Source organism: Solanum tuberosum, unplaced genomic scaffold, assembly GCF_000226075.1.
Source record: "Solanum tuberosum cultivar DM 1-3 516 R44 unplaced genomic scaffold, SolTub_3.0 scf00725, whole genome shotgun sequence".
Lineage (NCBI taxonomy): Eukaryota > Viridiplantae > Streptophyta > Magnoliopsida > Solanales > Solanaceae > Solanum > Solanum tuberosum.
Genome location: NW_006239639.1, coordinates 79,684 through 96,472, shown reverse-complemented (window position 1 = coordinate 96,472; position 16,789 = coordinate 79,684). Strand labels below are relative to the sequence as shown.

Genomic DNA, 16,789 nt, shown 5'->3' with positions numbered 1-16,789 from the left:
ATTTTAAGGCTCAAGTTTCAAGTCAAGTAAAGAGTATCGAGTCTCAAGTTAAGTCAAGAGTATAAGGTTGAGTTCTTTTCTCAAAAGTTATTAGGGAACTATGCATTCCCAAAGAAGTTTTAAAGAAATGTTTTCACATTTAAACAAGATTGGAAACTGAGAATTTCCCAAAGAGCCTTCGGGCTAAGTTTTCCAGAAAAAGAGTTATCGCTTTCTAAATGAAGCAAGAGAGGAAACTGAGATTTCCAAGATAGCCTTTGAGCTAAGTTTTGAGTAATTATCTCAAATCAGCAGGAAGAAAATGTTTTAAAAACATAAGAGCCAGTACATATTTTGGGAGTAGTATTGAGCACCGAGTTGGGGGAGCGTTCAAAGAACTCACAGCCCCCACAGAACCATGTAGCCATCATGGGTAGAAGAGGTTCATACTTTTTAGATGAATCCTTTTCAAATTAGACTAGTGGATCCATTAGGCAGTTCAGGTCCTATACCTTTGGCCGGGTATAGGATGCTCTGGTAGCGTGAGGTCGATCGTTGTATCATCACTATAGCTCTTATGTGATGGTTGTCGGTTAGAGAAACTCCCATAGCAATTATTGTATTTTTATATACATCAGTTCATTTGTATTTCTACATACATCTCAGGTTTATTGTATCTTTGTATACACACAGAGTTTATAGCAGGTTTTAAACAACCTTTCTTTATATCACACTTGTTTTAAATTGCCTTATATTGAAAAGAGTCAGTCAGGTTCAGTTGAGTTGAGCCAGGTAAACTATTCAGTTTCTTCCAGATTTCCTTCTAGCCTATGTTGCTTAGTTTCCAGCTCGCATACTCGTACATTCAATGTACTGATGCCAGTTGGCCTGCATCTTATGATGATGCAGACACAGGTACCCAGGATTAGCATCCAGCACGCCGTTGATCCAGCTGAGCACTCCAGAGTCAGTGGTAAGCCTCTTTGCATTTCGGAGGACTCAGTTATTTTGTTCTCTTAGTTTTGTGTTATTAGGATGTTGCGGGGTTTGTCCCAACATCCATCTCAGTGTTATAGAGGCTTCATAGACAGTCAGTCAGTTAGTATTAAGTCTCTCATATGTGTATATATGTAAATATTCTTTTTTGAGACTCGAGTTGCCTTTTTGGGCTAGATTTCATCAGTTAAGTTGTTTTATGTCCTTGCATTGCATGGAGTTATTCTGTTGAGTTAGGTTTCCGCTGAGTTAAGAAAGCCAGGCCAAGGGTTCGCTTGGGGCCAGCAATGGTCTTCGAGTGCCGGCCACATCCTGGGTGTAGGATCGGGGCGTGACACACTTAATAAATTATGGGCCAAACTAGGAACAAATTGAACATCATGAAGAAAGCTTTACTTTACCATGGTTGTTTCTTATTGCTACTGTTCCTTTTCCTTCAGCTTGAAGACCTTTGTTATCACCAAGCATGACAGTCGATTTTAGTGTCTCATCAAGTTATTTGAAGATTGACATCATACTTGACATATGGTTGGAGCAACCGCTATCTACAAACCACATATCACCTGCAACTTCATTAGTATCACGACAAGCCATGAACAACTTACTTTCTTCATTAGCTCTCTCTGTATAAATCATTTTTTTCTCCTTGTACCAGCAATCTGCTTGCACATGCCCGAACTTCTTGCAGTTATGACATTGTTTGCTACTTCTATTGCATCTTTGCTCATTGAAGTGTCTTTGTTCAAAGCCTTTGCCTCGGCCTCGACCTCAACTATTTCCATGAAATGCACCTCTGCCCCTTCCTCTTCCTGTTGGTGCCTTTTCATGTTCTCTTGAATTTGGTACCTCCACCTTAGATTGAAATACTTTTCTTCCTACTTTTTTGCTGACATGTTTATCCTTGCCTCATGGGCTTGTAAAGAACCCATCAATTCATCGAATGAAAATTTTGATAAATCTTTGGACTCCTCAATTGCAGCCACAACATGATCAAATTTAGTAGTTAAACTCATTAAAAAAAAATTAACAACAATTTGACAAGTTATTTGGTCTCCGTATGACCTCATTTGACTAATAATAGCCATTGCTCTAGACAAAAAATCTTGCATGGATTCATTTCCTTTCATCATTAAAATTTCAAACTCATGTCGAAGAGTTTGAAGATTTACAACTATTACCTTTGATGAGCCTTGAAATTCTGTTTGCAAAATTCTCCATGCTTGCCTCGAAGTGGTAGCTGCTGCAATTCGGGAAAACACCGTCTCATGGTGTAACAACCCATAAAAAAAACTAGTAAGACCTAGCTAGAGCTTAACAGAATCTAGATAACTCTCTGACAGGAACTATTCCTAGTAATTTGGGAAATCTTCGTGAGCTGCAAATGCTGCTCCTACATAATAATCAACTTACCAATGAATCTAGAGAGCGTGAATTGTTATTCTTCAATTCTTTGGCGGACTATAGGATGTTGCAATATCTACAAGTGGGTTCCAATCCGTTAAATGGCGTTCTGCCCAATTCTATTGTGAATCTTTCATCTACTATTGAAAACTTTAATATAGAAGATGCACACATCAATGGCCTCATCCCCAAAAGTATAGGCAACATGATCGGTCAACATGATCGGTCTTACATCCCTAAGCCTTGACAGAAACAACTTGACAGGGAGTATTTCTTCTGAGATTGGTAAGCTTAAACAACTCCAAGGGTTGTATCTAGATAACAATAAATTGCAGGGACTTATTACAGAGGCCGTATGCCATTTATCTAATTTGGTTCAATTATATCTGAATGATAATGACCTCTTTGGATCAATTCTAGAATGCTTAGGAAATCTAAGCATTCTACTACATCTTTATTTGGATTCTAATAAATTTTCATCAAAATTTCCGCTGAGCCTTGGGAAGATGAGTCGTCTTATCTATCTAGACGTGTCACAGAATTCAACAGAGGGAGAACTTCCATCAGATATTGGAGGACTAAAAGCCATTGTAGAACTATATCTTTACAATAACCACTTTTCAGGTGTGATACCAACCAGATTCGGGGAACTCCAAAACCTGCAGTATCTTGACCTATCCAACAATTCATTTTTTGGCCAAATTCCATTATCCTTTGCCAACTTGATAAGCTTGGAATTCTTGAATTTGTCTTTAAATGCATTGTCAGGTAGTATTCCTATGTCTTTGGAAAAACACTCTTAAAAGCATTAATGTTTCATTTAATAATTTAGAAGGTAAAATACCGAGTGGTGGCGTGTTTGCAAATTCCACTTTGCAATCATTTCTAGGGAACAAAGGTCTTTGCGGAATGCACATATTGGAGATTCCTTCTTGTGCTATCACTAATCCTGGAAAACAATCAAAGTATAAGGAGGTTGTGCTCAAATTTGTTACTCCAGTGGTTATTGCATCCTTTCTTATATTCTTGTTGGTTTCAATTTGGATAATGAAACGACAGAAGAAAGGAAAGTCTAAAGATGTTGAAAAGGTACCAGAGATCGGGACTCATCAATTAGTTTCTTATCACGAGATTCAACGAGCAACAAATAATTTTGATGAATCCAATTTAATTGGAGAGGGAAGCTCTGGCTCTGTGTACAAAGGCACATTGTTTGGTGGAACTGCAGTGGCCATTAAGGTTCTATATTTGGAAAATGAGCAAGTATGCAAGAGGTTTGATACTGAATGTGAAGTGATGAGAAATGTTAGACACAGAAATCATGTTCCAGTGATTACTACATGTTCTAGTGACTTTATAAGAGCCTTTGTTCTGCAATTTATGCCCAATGGAAGTCTAGAAAATTGGCTGTACAAAGAAGATCGCCACTTGAACCTTCATCAAAGGGTCACTGTAATGCTTGATGCAGCTATGGCAGTTGAATATCTACATCATGGTCATGTCACTCCAATAGTTCATTGCGACCTAAAGCTAGCCAACATTCTTTTGGATGAAGATATGGTGGCTCATGTTGGTGATTTTGGAATCTCTAAAATTTTAGCCATAAGCAAGTTCATGGCTTATACCGAGACATTGGGCACTCTTGGATACATTGCACCAGATATAAAAAAATCTACTCTCTTTGATTTTCTCTTATATCATAATTAAGCCTCTCCAAATTCTAGAAGTAAAAAAAACAAGTTTTCATTTATGCAGAATTATTGTTGTATTTCAATTGAGTAACTTTTCTTCAATCCTTTTCTAAGAATATGGCTCGGAGGGAATAGTGTCTGCTAGTGGTGATGTTTATAGCTATGGATGGCATCATGTTGATGGAGGTTTTGACCAAAAGAAGGCCAACAGATGAAAAGCTATGCAATGAAAATCTTGACCCGAGGAAATGGATGATACAATCATTTTCAGGGAGTATGATGGACATTGTGGATGCCAATCTCTTTTCCGAGGAAGAACAACTCACTTGTAAAAGTGAAATCTGCATAGCCTCCATGATAGAATTGGCTTTAGATTGCACAAAGGAAACACTAGAATCAAGAATAACTATGAAGGATGTAGTGAAGAGGCTTAACAAAATAAACAATACATTTCTGGAAACATAGAAGTGAATGTTCGGATGGTGTTGTTTTGTGAGCTGCAAGTTAATATGATGCTTTTTGTTTCTTTAGTAAAGTCTTCATACAGTACTACTGGAATCATGTATTGTTTGTAATTTCATTTGAGTGTTTTGAACCTATTTTAGTTTATCTATTCGTAATTATGTTTTGGATGCACTATTTTGCTTTCTGTTCATTAGCTTCTTTATTTGTATTCAATAAACTTCTTTTGATAAACTGAGCACTTTTCATTTCCTTGTACTAATTACTGTATTCTTTGGACTTTAGATGCAGAACAGGAAACGTGCTTTTTAAAAATCAGAGGAACATCACTTGGACTCGCTATCACAAAAACAGGATTTTAGGCATTTTTCATGTATTAACGTTAGCCCAGTGAGCCATCGATGATTAGTGATTGCCTAAACTTGAAGGGATAGTGGTGATTGTTACAGCTTGTATATACACAAGGTATTGGATTTGGCATAGTTCACAGACTTGGATTTGAAGGTGCTTCTGTTGTTCTTTCATCTAATTGTATATGCTAGCTAACAAATGGGTTTGATGAACTGAATAACTTGAACTTTTTTAGAATTTCACACACATACACATGATCCCTATGAATGGTGGATTGTTGAGTTAAATCAACTCAATGATACTCTTAACATGGTGTGATATTGTCCATTTTCGGTCAAGCTCTCACGGTTTTCCTCAAAAGGCGTTACACCGTTGAGAGATCCTATGCCTTATATGAGGCTTTTCAGCTACCAACGTGGTGCTTTTGTGTGATTTGAGAATTCCCCTTATTAGAATTTCACACACACACGTACACATGACCCTACGAATGGCAAATTGTTGGGCTAAATCACCTCGAAGATAGTCTTAACATAGTGTGGTATTGATCATTTTGGGCAAAGCTCTCATGGTTTACCCATATTATCCATTGGGTAACTCGTTTTTATCCATTTAAAATATAAGTCGAGTCGATTACTTTATCAATTTTTGTTTAACTCGTTTTCGATCGACTCGCTCGTTTGCCACTCCTTACCATCTAACTTCTAGTCACATCCCTTCCAACATCTGCCAACTCACATTACTCAAAATTTCTTTGAACAACATAACTGGAGAAATACCCTTCAAAAATTAAGTGAAAGATATTTTATTGTTAGTTTTCCTTTGGAAAGATTAGTGCGAGGCTTTTATCCATTGGGTAACTCGTTTTTATCCATTTAAAATATAAGTCGAGTCGATTACTTTATCAATTTTTGTTTAACTCGTTTTCGATCGACTCGCTCGTTTGCCACTCCTTACCATCTAACTTCTAGTCACATCCCTTCCAACATCTGCCAACTCACATTACTCAAAATTTCTTTGAACAACATAACTGGAGAAATACCCTTCAAAAATTAAGTGAAAGATATTTTATTGTTAGTTTTCCTTTGGAAAGATTAGTGCGAGGCTTTTGCTATAATCCTGAGTTTAATTGTGACAAAAATAATCTAGCAATTTCATTGAAAGTGTGTTTTAGATGTTATCTCCATACTATGCTATAGACATATAGATGATCTTTTATACTTACAGGTTGAATGACACTTTGATCGCTAGAGATGTCTCAAAAACCTTGCTAATTTTATAAGAAAGATTTTTCATAAACAATGTCACATTTATACAAGAGAATCAATAAACATTTTTGTTATAACTTTAGTGACCTGAGTATGAGTCTAAGCTGAAAGAGATCAATTCTACTTAACTGCACATTTTTTCCATTTCACATAGGACAGATAGGAATTTGATGAAGGTTGTTGGTTTTGTATGTGATGCTAAGTGCTATCATGTTAGTACTTTTGTTTGATATTTTTGGTATAACTTTTGAATTAATTTTAAAACAAAGTTCTAGAATATAGAAGATATTGTAATATGTGGTGGAGCTTGATTTAAGCACAAAAGTAGGGAGACAGTTTCCAGGATTTAAGGGATTTGACACCACCTTATGTATCTATATATGTGTAAGCTTTTGCTGAATGAAAAAATTAGCTCCTTTTCTCCAAATTATCTCTCTATTATCATATTTGTCTTCTCTTTCTCTCCTTCAATCGGTATCAGAGCAAAATTGATCTTTTAGGGATTGTTTTGAGAGAGAGAAACACAGCAACCAAGTTTAACTTGTCCAAGTTTTTTTTGTTCAGTTTCCTTTCACATGGCCTCTAGTATCTCTCCTCTTTCACCCCCTATCTTTAATGGTGAGAACTACCAAGTTTGGGCAGTGAAGATGAAAACATACTTGAAGGGTCTTGGATTATGGAAGTATGTTGAGGAAGACAGCGCTCCAGAACCTTTGAGAGCAAACCCAACTCTTCAGCAGATCAGAAGTCATGAAAAAGAGATTGCAAAAGGTCCAAAACCCCTGTCTTTCATTCACGCAGCTGTCTCAGATTCAATTTTTACCAGGATCATGACATGTGAATCTGCCAAAGAAGCTTGGGATATGCTGAAGCAAGAATTCCAAGGGAGCGATAAGACGAGGCAAATGCAAATATTGAATCTAAGAAAATAATTTGAGATGTTAAGAATGAAAGAGACCAAAAAGGTGAAAGATTATATTGATAGAATCATGAAAATCGTCAATCAGATCAGATTGTTAGGGGAAAAAGTAGAAGAGCAGAGGATTGTTGAGAAGGTGATGGTGACACTTCCAGAAAAGTTTGAAGCAAAAATTTCCTCAATTGAAGATACCTGGGATATGACTTGTGTCACATTGATGAACTATCCAACGCTCTTCTAGCAGTGGAAAAAAGGAAAGCTTTTAGAGAGGAAGAGAGTACAAGTGAAATCGCTCTTGTGGCTGTTCAAAGATCTAAAGCTCAGTTGGATGGTGAATAAAAAAGGCAACAAAACGGAAGATATGGTAAGGAGAAGAAGGAGCAATATAACAACCGAGGGAGATATAGAAGATCCAAGTATCCACCTTGTCCCTATTGTAAAAAGACCAATCATACAGACAAGTTTTGTTGGTACAGACCCGGAGTTCAATGCAAGTTGTGCAAACAGTTTGGTCATGTGGATAAGGTGTGCAAAATAAATCAATACTAGCCAGCTCGAGTTCAAGCCCAGCCAGCTCAAGTTACTGAAAATGTTAAAGATCCTGAAGAGAAGTTGCTTGCTGCTTCTATTGCTAGAGAATACAATGTAACAGCTCAAGATCATGATGTGTGGCTTGTTGATAGTGGATGCACGCATCACATGACAGCTAACTTGAACATTTTTTAATGGCTGGAGAAAAATTATTTCTCCAAAGTCAGACTTGTAGATGCAAAGGGCAAAGGAGCAGTTGTTGTTCAAACTCCCTCAGGTATGAAGATTAATCTGATGTATTATTTGTTCTCGAAATTAGCCAAAGTCTTCTCAGTGTTGGCCAATTGCTTGATAAAAATTATGCCCTGTTATTTAAAGATAAAACATGTAGAAATCATGGATCCAACTGGTAATAAAATTGACTCTCAGTCAAAATGAACAACAGAAGCTTCCCTCTTGATTGGAAACATACTAACATTGGAGCTTATGTCAGCATACAAGATGAAACTTAAGTCTGGCATAAGAGGCTTGGTCACATCAATTTTAAATCTTTAAAATTGATGCAAAATAAGGATCTTGTGGCAGATATGCCTTCCATAAATGAAACCTCTAATGTATGTGGGGTTTGTCAAATTGGGAAGCTAAGTCAATCACCATTTCCTATTAATCAAGCTTGGAGAGCTACTGAAAAGCTCCAACTAATACACACTGATGTGTGTGGACCTATGAGTACTCCTTCTTATAACGACAGCAAATATTTTCTTTTATTCATTGATGACCTTACGAGGTTTTGTTGGGTTTACTTTCTGAAACATAAATCTGAATTATTTGTTGCATTTCAAAGGTTTAAAGCAACTGTTGAAAACCAATATGGCTCTTTGATAAAAATCTTAAGGTCTGATAATGGGACCGAGTTCACTTCCAATCAATTCAAGGATTTTCTTCAGAAAGCAGGAATTCGTCATCAACTTACAGTCACTTACACACCACAACAAAACGGTGTAAGTGAAAGAAAAATAGGTCCATTATGAATATGGCTCGGTGTCTTCTGTTTGAGAAAGGTCTGCCTAAGGTGCTATGGGCTGAAGCTGTAAATACCGTTGTCTATTAACAAAATAGATTGCCAACAAGAGCTGTTGAAAGGAAAGACTCCATACGAAGCATGGATTGGAACCAAGCCAGCAGTTGCTCATCTTAAAGTATTTGATTGTATCTGTTACTCTTATATTCCTGACGTTAAAAGGGATAAACTTGATCAAAGAGCTGAAGTTGGAATATTTGTGGGATACAGCAGCACTTCTAAAGGATATAGGATTTTAAATCCTATTTCACAACAAATCCATGTAAGTAGATGTGTTAAATTTGATGAGGATGATGCATGGGACTGGAAGAAGATGGTTGTTTCTTCTTTCCAGATCACTAATCAAGAACAAAGTGCCCAAGAAGAAGAGTTGATTCCAGAGGAAGAGGACTCTGATGATTTGCAGTAAGAGGTACCAGATCCATTGAAGATATATATAGCAGATGCAATGTCGCTATATTGGAGCCAACAAATGTAGACAATGCATTGCAAATTCCTGAATGGAGGGCAGCCATGGAGGAGGAGCTCAATATGATTAACAAGAATAATACATGGGTACTTTTACCTAGACCTCCTGACAAGCAGGCTCTTGGAACTAAATGGGTGTTCAAGATTAAGCTGAATTCAGATAGCACACTCAACAAGTACAAAGCAAGGCTGGTTGTAAAGAGGTATGCGCAACAAGTAAAGGGGTATGTGCAACAGTATGGAATTGATTTTCATGAAACCTTTGCACCAGTTGCAAGGTTTGATACCATTAGATTGCTACTTGCAGTTGCAGCACACCAAGGTTGGCAAGTATTTCAATTGGATGTTAAGTCCTCCTTCCTTAATGGGTACCTTGAAGAGAAAATTTATGTAGAGCAGCCTGAAGGTTTTAGAGGAGCAGGAGACCAGGTATATTTGTTAAGAAAAGCTCTTTATGGCTTGAAACAGGCACCTAGGGCCTGGTATGCACGGATCGATAGCTACTTACTGAATTTTGGGGTTTAAGAGAAGTGAAGCAACCCTGTATATTAGACTTCAAAGTGATGATTTTCTCGTAGTTTCTCTCTATGTTGATGATCTATTGGTGACTGGCAGCAGCACACAGTCTATCACAGACTTCAGGGAGCAAATGAAGAAGGTTTTTGAAATGAATGATCTGGGAAAAATGACTTATTTCTTGGGAATGGAGGTTAATCAATCTTCTCAAGGAATCTTTGTTTCTCAGAAGAAATATGCTACTGAAATATTGAAGAAGTTTTGTCTTGACAAATGCAAACCAGTAAGTACGCCTGCAATTCAAGAAGAGAAACTAATGAATGAGGATGAGTCTGGTTTGGTCGATGCTTCAATTTATAGAAGTTTGATTGGTTCCCTGTTGTATTTATCAGCCACGAGGCCTGATATTATGTACGCAACAAGTGTACTATCAAGGTTTATGCACTTACCAACTGAAACTCACCTCAGAGCAGCCAAAAGAATTCTGAGGTACATTCGAGGCACCATTGATTATGGTGTGTTTTATAAAAGAACCATATCTATGAAATTGTTGGGGTTTACTGATAGTGACTGGGCTGGGTCGCAAGACGACATGAAAAGCACTTCAGGATATTGTTTCACTATCAGATCAGGTGTCATTTGCTGGTGCACAAAGAAGCAAGGGTCCGTGGCTCAATCAACAGCTGAAGCAGAGTACGTTGTTGCCTCTAGTGCGGTTAATCAAGCTCTATGGTTGAGAAAAATCTTGATTGACTTGGGGTTTCATCCAAGCAAAGTAACTGAAGTCCTTTGTGATAACAAATCTGCTGTTGCCATGGTAAAGAATCCAGTCTTTCATGGAAAGACTAAACACATTAAAATCAAATATCATTCCATTCGAGAAGCTGAAAGGGAAAATGAAGTTCATATTTTGTATTGTTGTGGTGAAGATCAACTAGCTGATATTTTTACCAAGGTGCTGCAGAAACAAAGATATGAGCTTCTTAGAGCTAAGCTTGGAGTATCCAGCAGCACTTGCATCAAGGAGGAGTGATGAAGGTTGTTGGTTTTGTATGTGATGCTAAGTGCTGTCATGTTAGTACTTTTTGTCTTGATATTTTTGGTATAACTTTTGAATTAATTTTAATACAAAGTTCTAGAATATAGAAGATATTGTAATATGTGGTGGAGCTTGATTTAAGCACAAAAATAGAGAGACAGTTTCCAAGATTTAAGGGATTTGACACCACCTTATGTATCTATATATGTGTAAGCTTTTGCTGAATGAAAAGATAAGCTCCTTCTCCAAATTATCTCTCTATTATCATATTTGTCTTCTCTTTCTCTCCTTCAGAATTCAATTGGGAGAAGAAAATCATAGCTTAAGAATTAAGCTAAGGGTGTATTCGGTACAGGGGAAAAACATTTCTCAACTTTTCCATATATGGTTTGTCAATCAACAACAACGTCTCAATGCCAAACAAGTTTGGAGATATTTTGGTTGATGGTTACTTAAAATAATGACTTCTATTTTATTTTTTGGCGAATTAAAATAAAAATAAATAAAATCTCAGAAGGAATAAATAGATCTTACCTTATCGATAGTATCAATTTACAAACCTCTTAACAAGAATTCTTCCTTCTATTCCATTTTGTGATTTCAGATTTGAGTAGTCTTTAATATGTTTTGGATGCTTGAATAAAATTAAGAAATATTAAGAAAGTGTTTAGCTGCACTATTTTACTTTCGTTATCTGTTTGCCTATTTTTTATTCATTAGTTTCTTGCGGTTGATATATTCAACTATTTAGTAAATGGAAAAACTACATCCTAATAATTCAATAGTTTTTACACCGTAAGTGTGTATAATTAAAACTCAAACTTAAATTTGATCTTCCTGTTTTTCAGTATCACTCAAAAGTTTCTTTATATATTAACATACACTTAGCATCTTTCTTCTCCAGAGTTTGCTTAATTCAGCTCATCTTTCAGCATGAGGATTTTTTGTTTCCCACCGGTGTCTAGAGCCCACATTAGAGCTTCGATTAAATTCGGATTGCGCTCTGCAGGGCCCATTCGGGGGTGGCGCTCCCAACAGGATATTCTCCATACCCAGGGTTCGAACCTGAGACCTCTGGTTAAGGGTGAAGCACTATCACCAGTGCACCACAGCCCATGTTGGTTTTTTCTATAATATTTGCTATGCAAGTTAACAGAAACCTGAGGGCAAAATGGTCATTGTGGATATACCCCACAACTTTGTGATTTTAAGTTGATAATACTCTTCGTTACAAAAGTGATGAGTAAATATCGATCTTAAAATGTTACTCAATTATGAGAAATTGTGTAACAAAGCCATTCAACTTTAATTTGTTTTAGTAAAATCACTCAACTTAGAGGCATGCCATTTGTCTAATTTGGTTGAATTATATTTGGATGGTAATGAGCTCTCTGGATTAATTCCAGAATGCTTTGGAAATCTTAGCATGATACAAAAGCTTTATTTGGGTTCTAATAAAGTTTCATCAAAATTTCTGTTGAGCCTTTGGAAGATGAGTGGTCTTCTCTATCTAAGTGTGTCGCAAAATTCAATAGAGGGAGAACTTCCATTAGATGTTGGAGGACTAAAAGCCATTGTAGAACTATATCTTTACAATAACCACTTTTCAGGTGTGATACTAACCAGATTGGGGGAACTCCAAAACCTGCAGTATATTGACCTATCCAACAATTCATTTTTTGGCCAAATTCCATTATCCTTTACCAACTTTATAAGCTTGGAATTCTTGAATTTGTCTTTAAATGCCTTGCCCGGTACTATTCCTAAGTCTTTGGAAAAACTCTCGTACCTGAAAAGCATTAATGTTTCATTTAATGATTTAGAAGGTGAAATACCGAGTGGTGGCGTGTTTGCAAATTCCACTTTGCAATCATTTCTCGGGAACAAAGGTCTTTGCGGAATGCACATATTGGAGATTCCTGCTTGTGCTATCACTAATCCTGGAAAATAATCAAAGCATAAGGAGGTTGTGCTCAAATTTGTTACTCCAGTGGTTATTGCATCCTTTATGATATTCTTGTTGGTTTCAATTTGGATAATGAAACGATACAAGAAAGGAAAGTCTACAGATGTTGAAAAGGTACCGAAGATCGGGACTCATCAATTAGTTTCTTATCACGAGATTCAACGAGCAACAAATAATTTTGATGAACCCAATTTAATTGGAGAGGGAAGCTCTGGCTCTGTGTACAAAGGCACATTGTTTGGTGGAACTGCAGTGGCCATTAAGGTTCTCGATTTGGAAGATGAGAAAGTATGCAAGAGGTTTGATACCGAATGTGAAGTGATGAGAAATGTTAGACACAGAAATCTTGTTCCAATGATTACTACTTGTTCTAGTGACTATATAAGAGCCTTTGTTCTGCAATTTATGCCCAATGGAAGTCTAGAAAATTGGCTGTACAAAGAAGATCGCCACTTGAACCTTCATCAAAGGGTCACTGTAATGCTTGATACTATCTACATCATGGTCATGTCACTCCAATAGTTCATTGCGACCTAAAGCCAGCCAACGTTCTTTTGGATGAAGATATGGTAGCTCATGTTGGTGATTTTCAAATCTCTAAAATTTTAGCCATAAGCAAGTTCATGGCTTATACCGAGACATTGGGAACTCTTGTATACATTGCACCAGGTATAAAAAAATCTACTCTCTTTGATTTTCTCTTATATCATAATTAAGCCTCTCCAAATTCTAGAAGTAAGAAAAAAAGCAAGTCTTTATTTATGCAGAATTATTGTTGTATTTCAATTGAGTAACTTTTCTTCATTCTTTTTTTAAGAATATGGCTCGGAGGGAATAGTGTCTGCTAGTGGTGATGTTTATAGCTACGGCATCATGTTGATGGAGGTTTTGACCAAAAGAAGGCCAACGGATGAAGAGATATGCAATGAAAATCTTGACTTGAGGGAAGGCCAACAGATGAAGAGATATGCAATGAAAATCTTGACTTGAGGAAATGGATAACACAATCATTTTCAGGGAGTATGATGGACGTTGTGGATGCCAATCTTTTTTCCGAGGAAGAACAGATCACTTCAAAAAGTGAAATCTGCATTGCGTCCATGATAGAATTGGGTTTAGACTGCACAAAGGAAATGGCAGAATCAAGAATAACTATGAAGGATGTAGTGAAGAGGCTTAACAAAATAAACAACACATTTCTGGAAACATAGAAGTTAATATGATGCTTTTTGTTTCTCTAGTAAAGTCTTCGTATAGTACTACTTGGAGTCATATATTGTTTGTAATTTCATTGGAGTGTTTTGAACCTATTTTAGTTTATGTATTTGTAATTATGTTTTGAATGCACTATTTGCTTTCTGTTCATTATTTGTATTCAATTAACTTCTTTTGATAAACTGAGCACTTTTCATTTCCTTGTACTAATCACTGTATTCTTTGGACTTTAGATGCAGAACAGGAAATGTGCTTGGATTTGGCATAGCTCAGAGACTTGGATTTGAAGGTGCTTCTGTTGTTATCTCCTCTCGCAAACAGGTTTTGTTCTTCACTCCAATTTCGATGATTCTTCAAATGGGTATTTCAGATTTTGTTAAAAGTTCATGTCTTTTCTTTCATCTGATGGGTTTGATGAACTGAATAACTTGTACTTTTTTCGAATTTTACACACATACACATGATCCCTACGAATGGTGGATTGTTGAGCTAAATCAACTCAAAGATACTCTTAACATGGTGTGGTGTGATATTGTCCGTTTTTGGTATATGCTAAAAGGGTTTGTTTCTTGCCAAAATTTGGGTGATTCTTCAAATGGGTATTTGCAGATTTTGTTAAGTTCATGTCTTCTCTTTCATCTAATTGTTTATGGTAACAAATAGGTTTGATGAACTGAAGAGCTTGAACTTTTTTAGAAATTTCACACACATACACATGATCCCTGTGAATGGAGAGTTGTTGGGCTAAATCAGCTCAAAGATACTCTTAATATGGTGTTATATTGTCCGTTTTAAGCCAAGCCCTCACGGTTAAACTCAAAAAAGTATTACACCGACTTGAATTTCAGCAGATCAAAACTTTTTATAGTTACAAGTAATTGTGTCAAAGAAATAGAAACAGTGTCACTGTTTTTCTTGGACTTTTCTGTATTTGTGTATTGTTTAGTCTCTTCATATTGAAGATTTGACTTTAGGTAGTGTCTATTTCATTTTACAGGAAAATGTAGATGAAGCAGTAAAGAAACTGAGAGATGGAGGAATTGAAGTATGTCATGTCTCAAATGCACAACAGAGGAAGAATTTGATAGACAAGACCATTCAGGTATGATATGAAATGATGCTTGGGAATGGTTTTTCAATGACAAGTCAATCAATGCTTACTACTTTCGTTTGTAATTTTTAAGAAATATATGGGAAACTAGACGTGCTTGTGTCAAATGCATGTGTTACTTCGTCGAGCATACATTGAAAGGCAATGACTATTTGTTCGATCTAGTATCACATATTTCCATATACTTCTAAATCAATTCAATTCAATTCAAATGTATAATCAAGTTCCTAATCTTGATTCCAATAACATGTCAACTCTTCCAATTTCTCCAAATATCATCAACCTAATAGTTTTCATATAATATAATACACACAATATTTAATTACATATCTCAATATATCGTAAACAAATGTAATAATTAAATGAGAAGTTAAATCGAAATTCGCTGGTGGCGAAACCAGTGACACACTACGAAAATAGGTTGTAACACTATTCTTCCAGTGTATATGTATTATTATTATTACACCATAATTATATCATAACGACCTCTTGTCCCCCAATCGAAAGGATCACCAGCAATGGCCCTCGAATTGTAAATTTTCAACTTCTCAATTCATTATTCTCTTTTCTTATCATCTTTTACTCTTAACTCCAACGATATTATATTATAATAACAGATTATACACAAACTTAGGAACTAAGACTTTAGATTATTGCCCTCGAATTCTCCTTTCTCTTCCACAAATCCTTTCAATAATAAATAATAATTACAAAAAAAAAAGTTACATCTACTAATACATTCAAAATTCACAGGTTTGTGGCAGTTACCTGAAGCATTTGGCCCCCGTTTGCAGGTAAGCTTCTGTTCTCCCTTCTCTCTTTTCTTTTCTAAATTAATTTTGTACTAAACTAATAAACCCTACTACTTATTTTAATATATATAGAAGGGTCAAATAGCATAGGGTCTTAAATAAATTATCACTTTAGCCCATTCACTATCGATTAAGTCAATTATCTACAATTGTTCATCAATTAATTAACTCTAACTAAACGAATATTTAAAATTTTCAAAAATAACCTTCCGGGTCATTACAATATTTTATTTATTATAACGTGATAAGCTGATTTTCAACCAAATAGAGATAAATTATTTCTTAAAAGTCTTCTCCAGCTCACATGCCCTTAATTAATTAATCCTTCAAGTTGGCATTAGATTAGTCACTAATTTAATTCGTAAAGTCAAAACTAATTATCTTATCAAAATAATTTAAAATTTAATATCTAGACGATCATCTACATACTATAATACTAAATTTGGATAATAAAAACTAAGGTCACATATTTTATCGAAAAACTTCAATATTTATCTTTTATGTTGATTATTTTTAACTTTTTCTTAATTTTCTGACCAACAAACTATTCAAAAATATATTTATTTCCTCGTTAATTATTTGGCCAATAAACTTATAACGACTTGTACCTTGTATTTTTTTTTCCTTTTTTTCAGGTCCGATCGAAGTTTAGAGAATTTAGCATCAATTAACATAAATTCATATGAATAAATTATGCCTCATAAAAATATAATTGTGTTTTGCAAATTTTTTTCGTGACTGAGTGGAGCGAGTCCTGCCAAAATTGATAATATTTATATATAGACTACATTATATTATATCGTTGTGAAAGTGAGATCCATGTTATTAATTGATCTACAATTTGATAGTACTAAAATAATATAGTTGGTAATACTTATGTATAGTTGACATTAATAAGTTTTAATGAAGTTGACATTAATAAATTTTAATCAATTCGATTTTTTATCCAAACATGTCATGATAGATTGTTTCAAAATGGAAAATGT

At 35.5% G+C, this 16,789-nt stretch overlaps 1 protein-coding gene, 1 long non-coding RNA gene and 1 pseudogene across 2 annotated transcripts; all 3 read left to right on the top strand.

The window, feature by feature from the left end:
• Window positions 1–2,594: 2,594 nt before the first annotated feature.
• Window positions 2,595–4,244, top strand: LOC107058951 (probable LRR receptor-like serine/threonine-protein kinase At3g47570). Its single transcript, XM_015305235.1, has 2 exons — window positions 2,595–2,729; window positions 3,145–4,244. Exons 1-2 carry the CDS (start codon window positions 2,595–2,597, stop codon window positions 4,081–4,083), a joined length of 1,074 nt encoding a protein of 357 aa, XP_015160721.1. The 3' UTR covers window positions 4,084–4,244.
• Window positions 4,245–12,737: 8,493 nt separating this feature from the next.
• On the top strand, window positions 12,738–13,914 carry LOC102602043 (probable LRR receptor-like serine/threonine-protein kinase At3g47570; annotated as a pseudogene).
• A 219-nt stretch (window positions 13,915–14,133) lies between these two features.
• Window positions 14,134–16,478, top strand: LOC107058954 (uncharacterized). The gene is made up of 4 exons (XR_001472431.1): window positions 14,134–14,201; window positions 14,878–14,982; window positions 15,745–15,785; window positions 16,439–16,478. It is a non-coding gene; the product is annotated as an uncharacterized lncRNA (long non-coding RNA).
• Window positions 16,479–16,789: the final 311 nt, after the last annotated feature.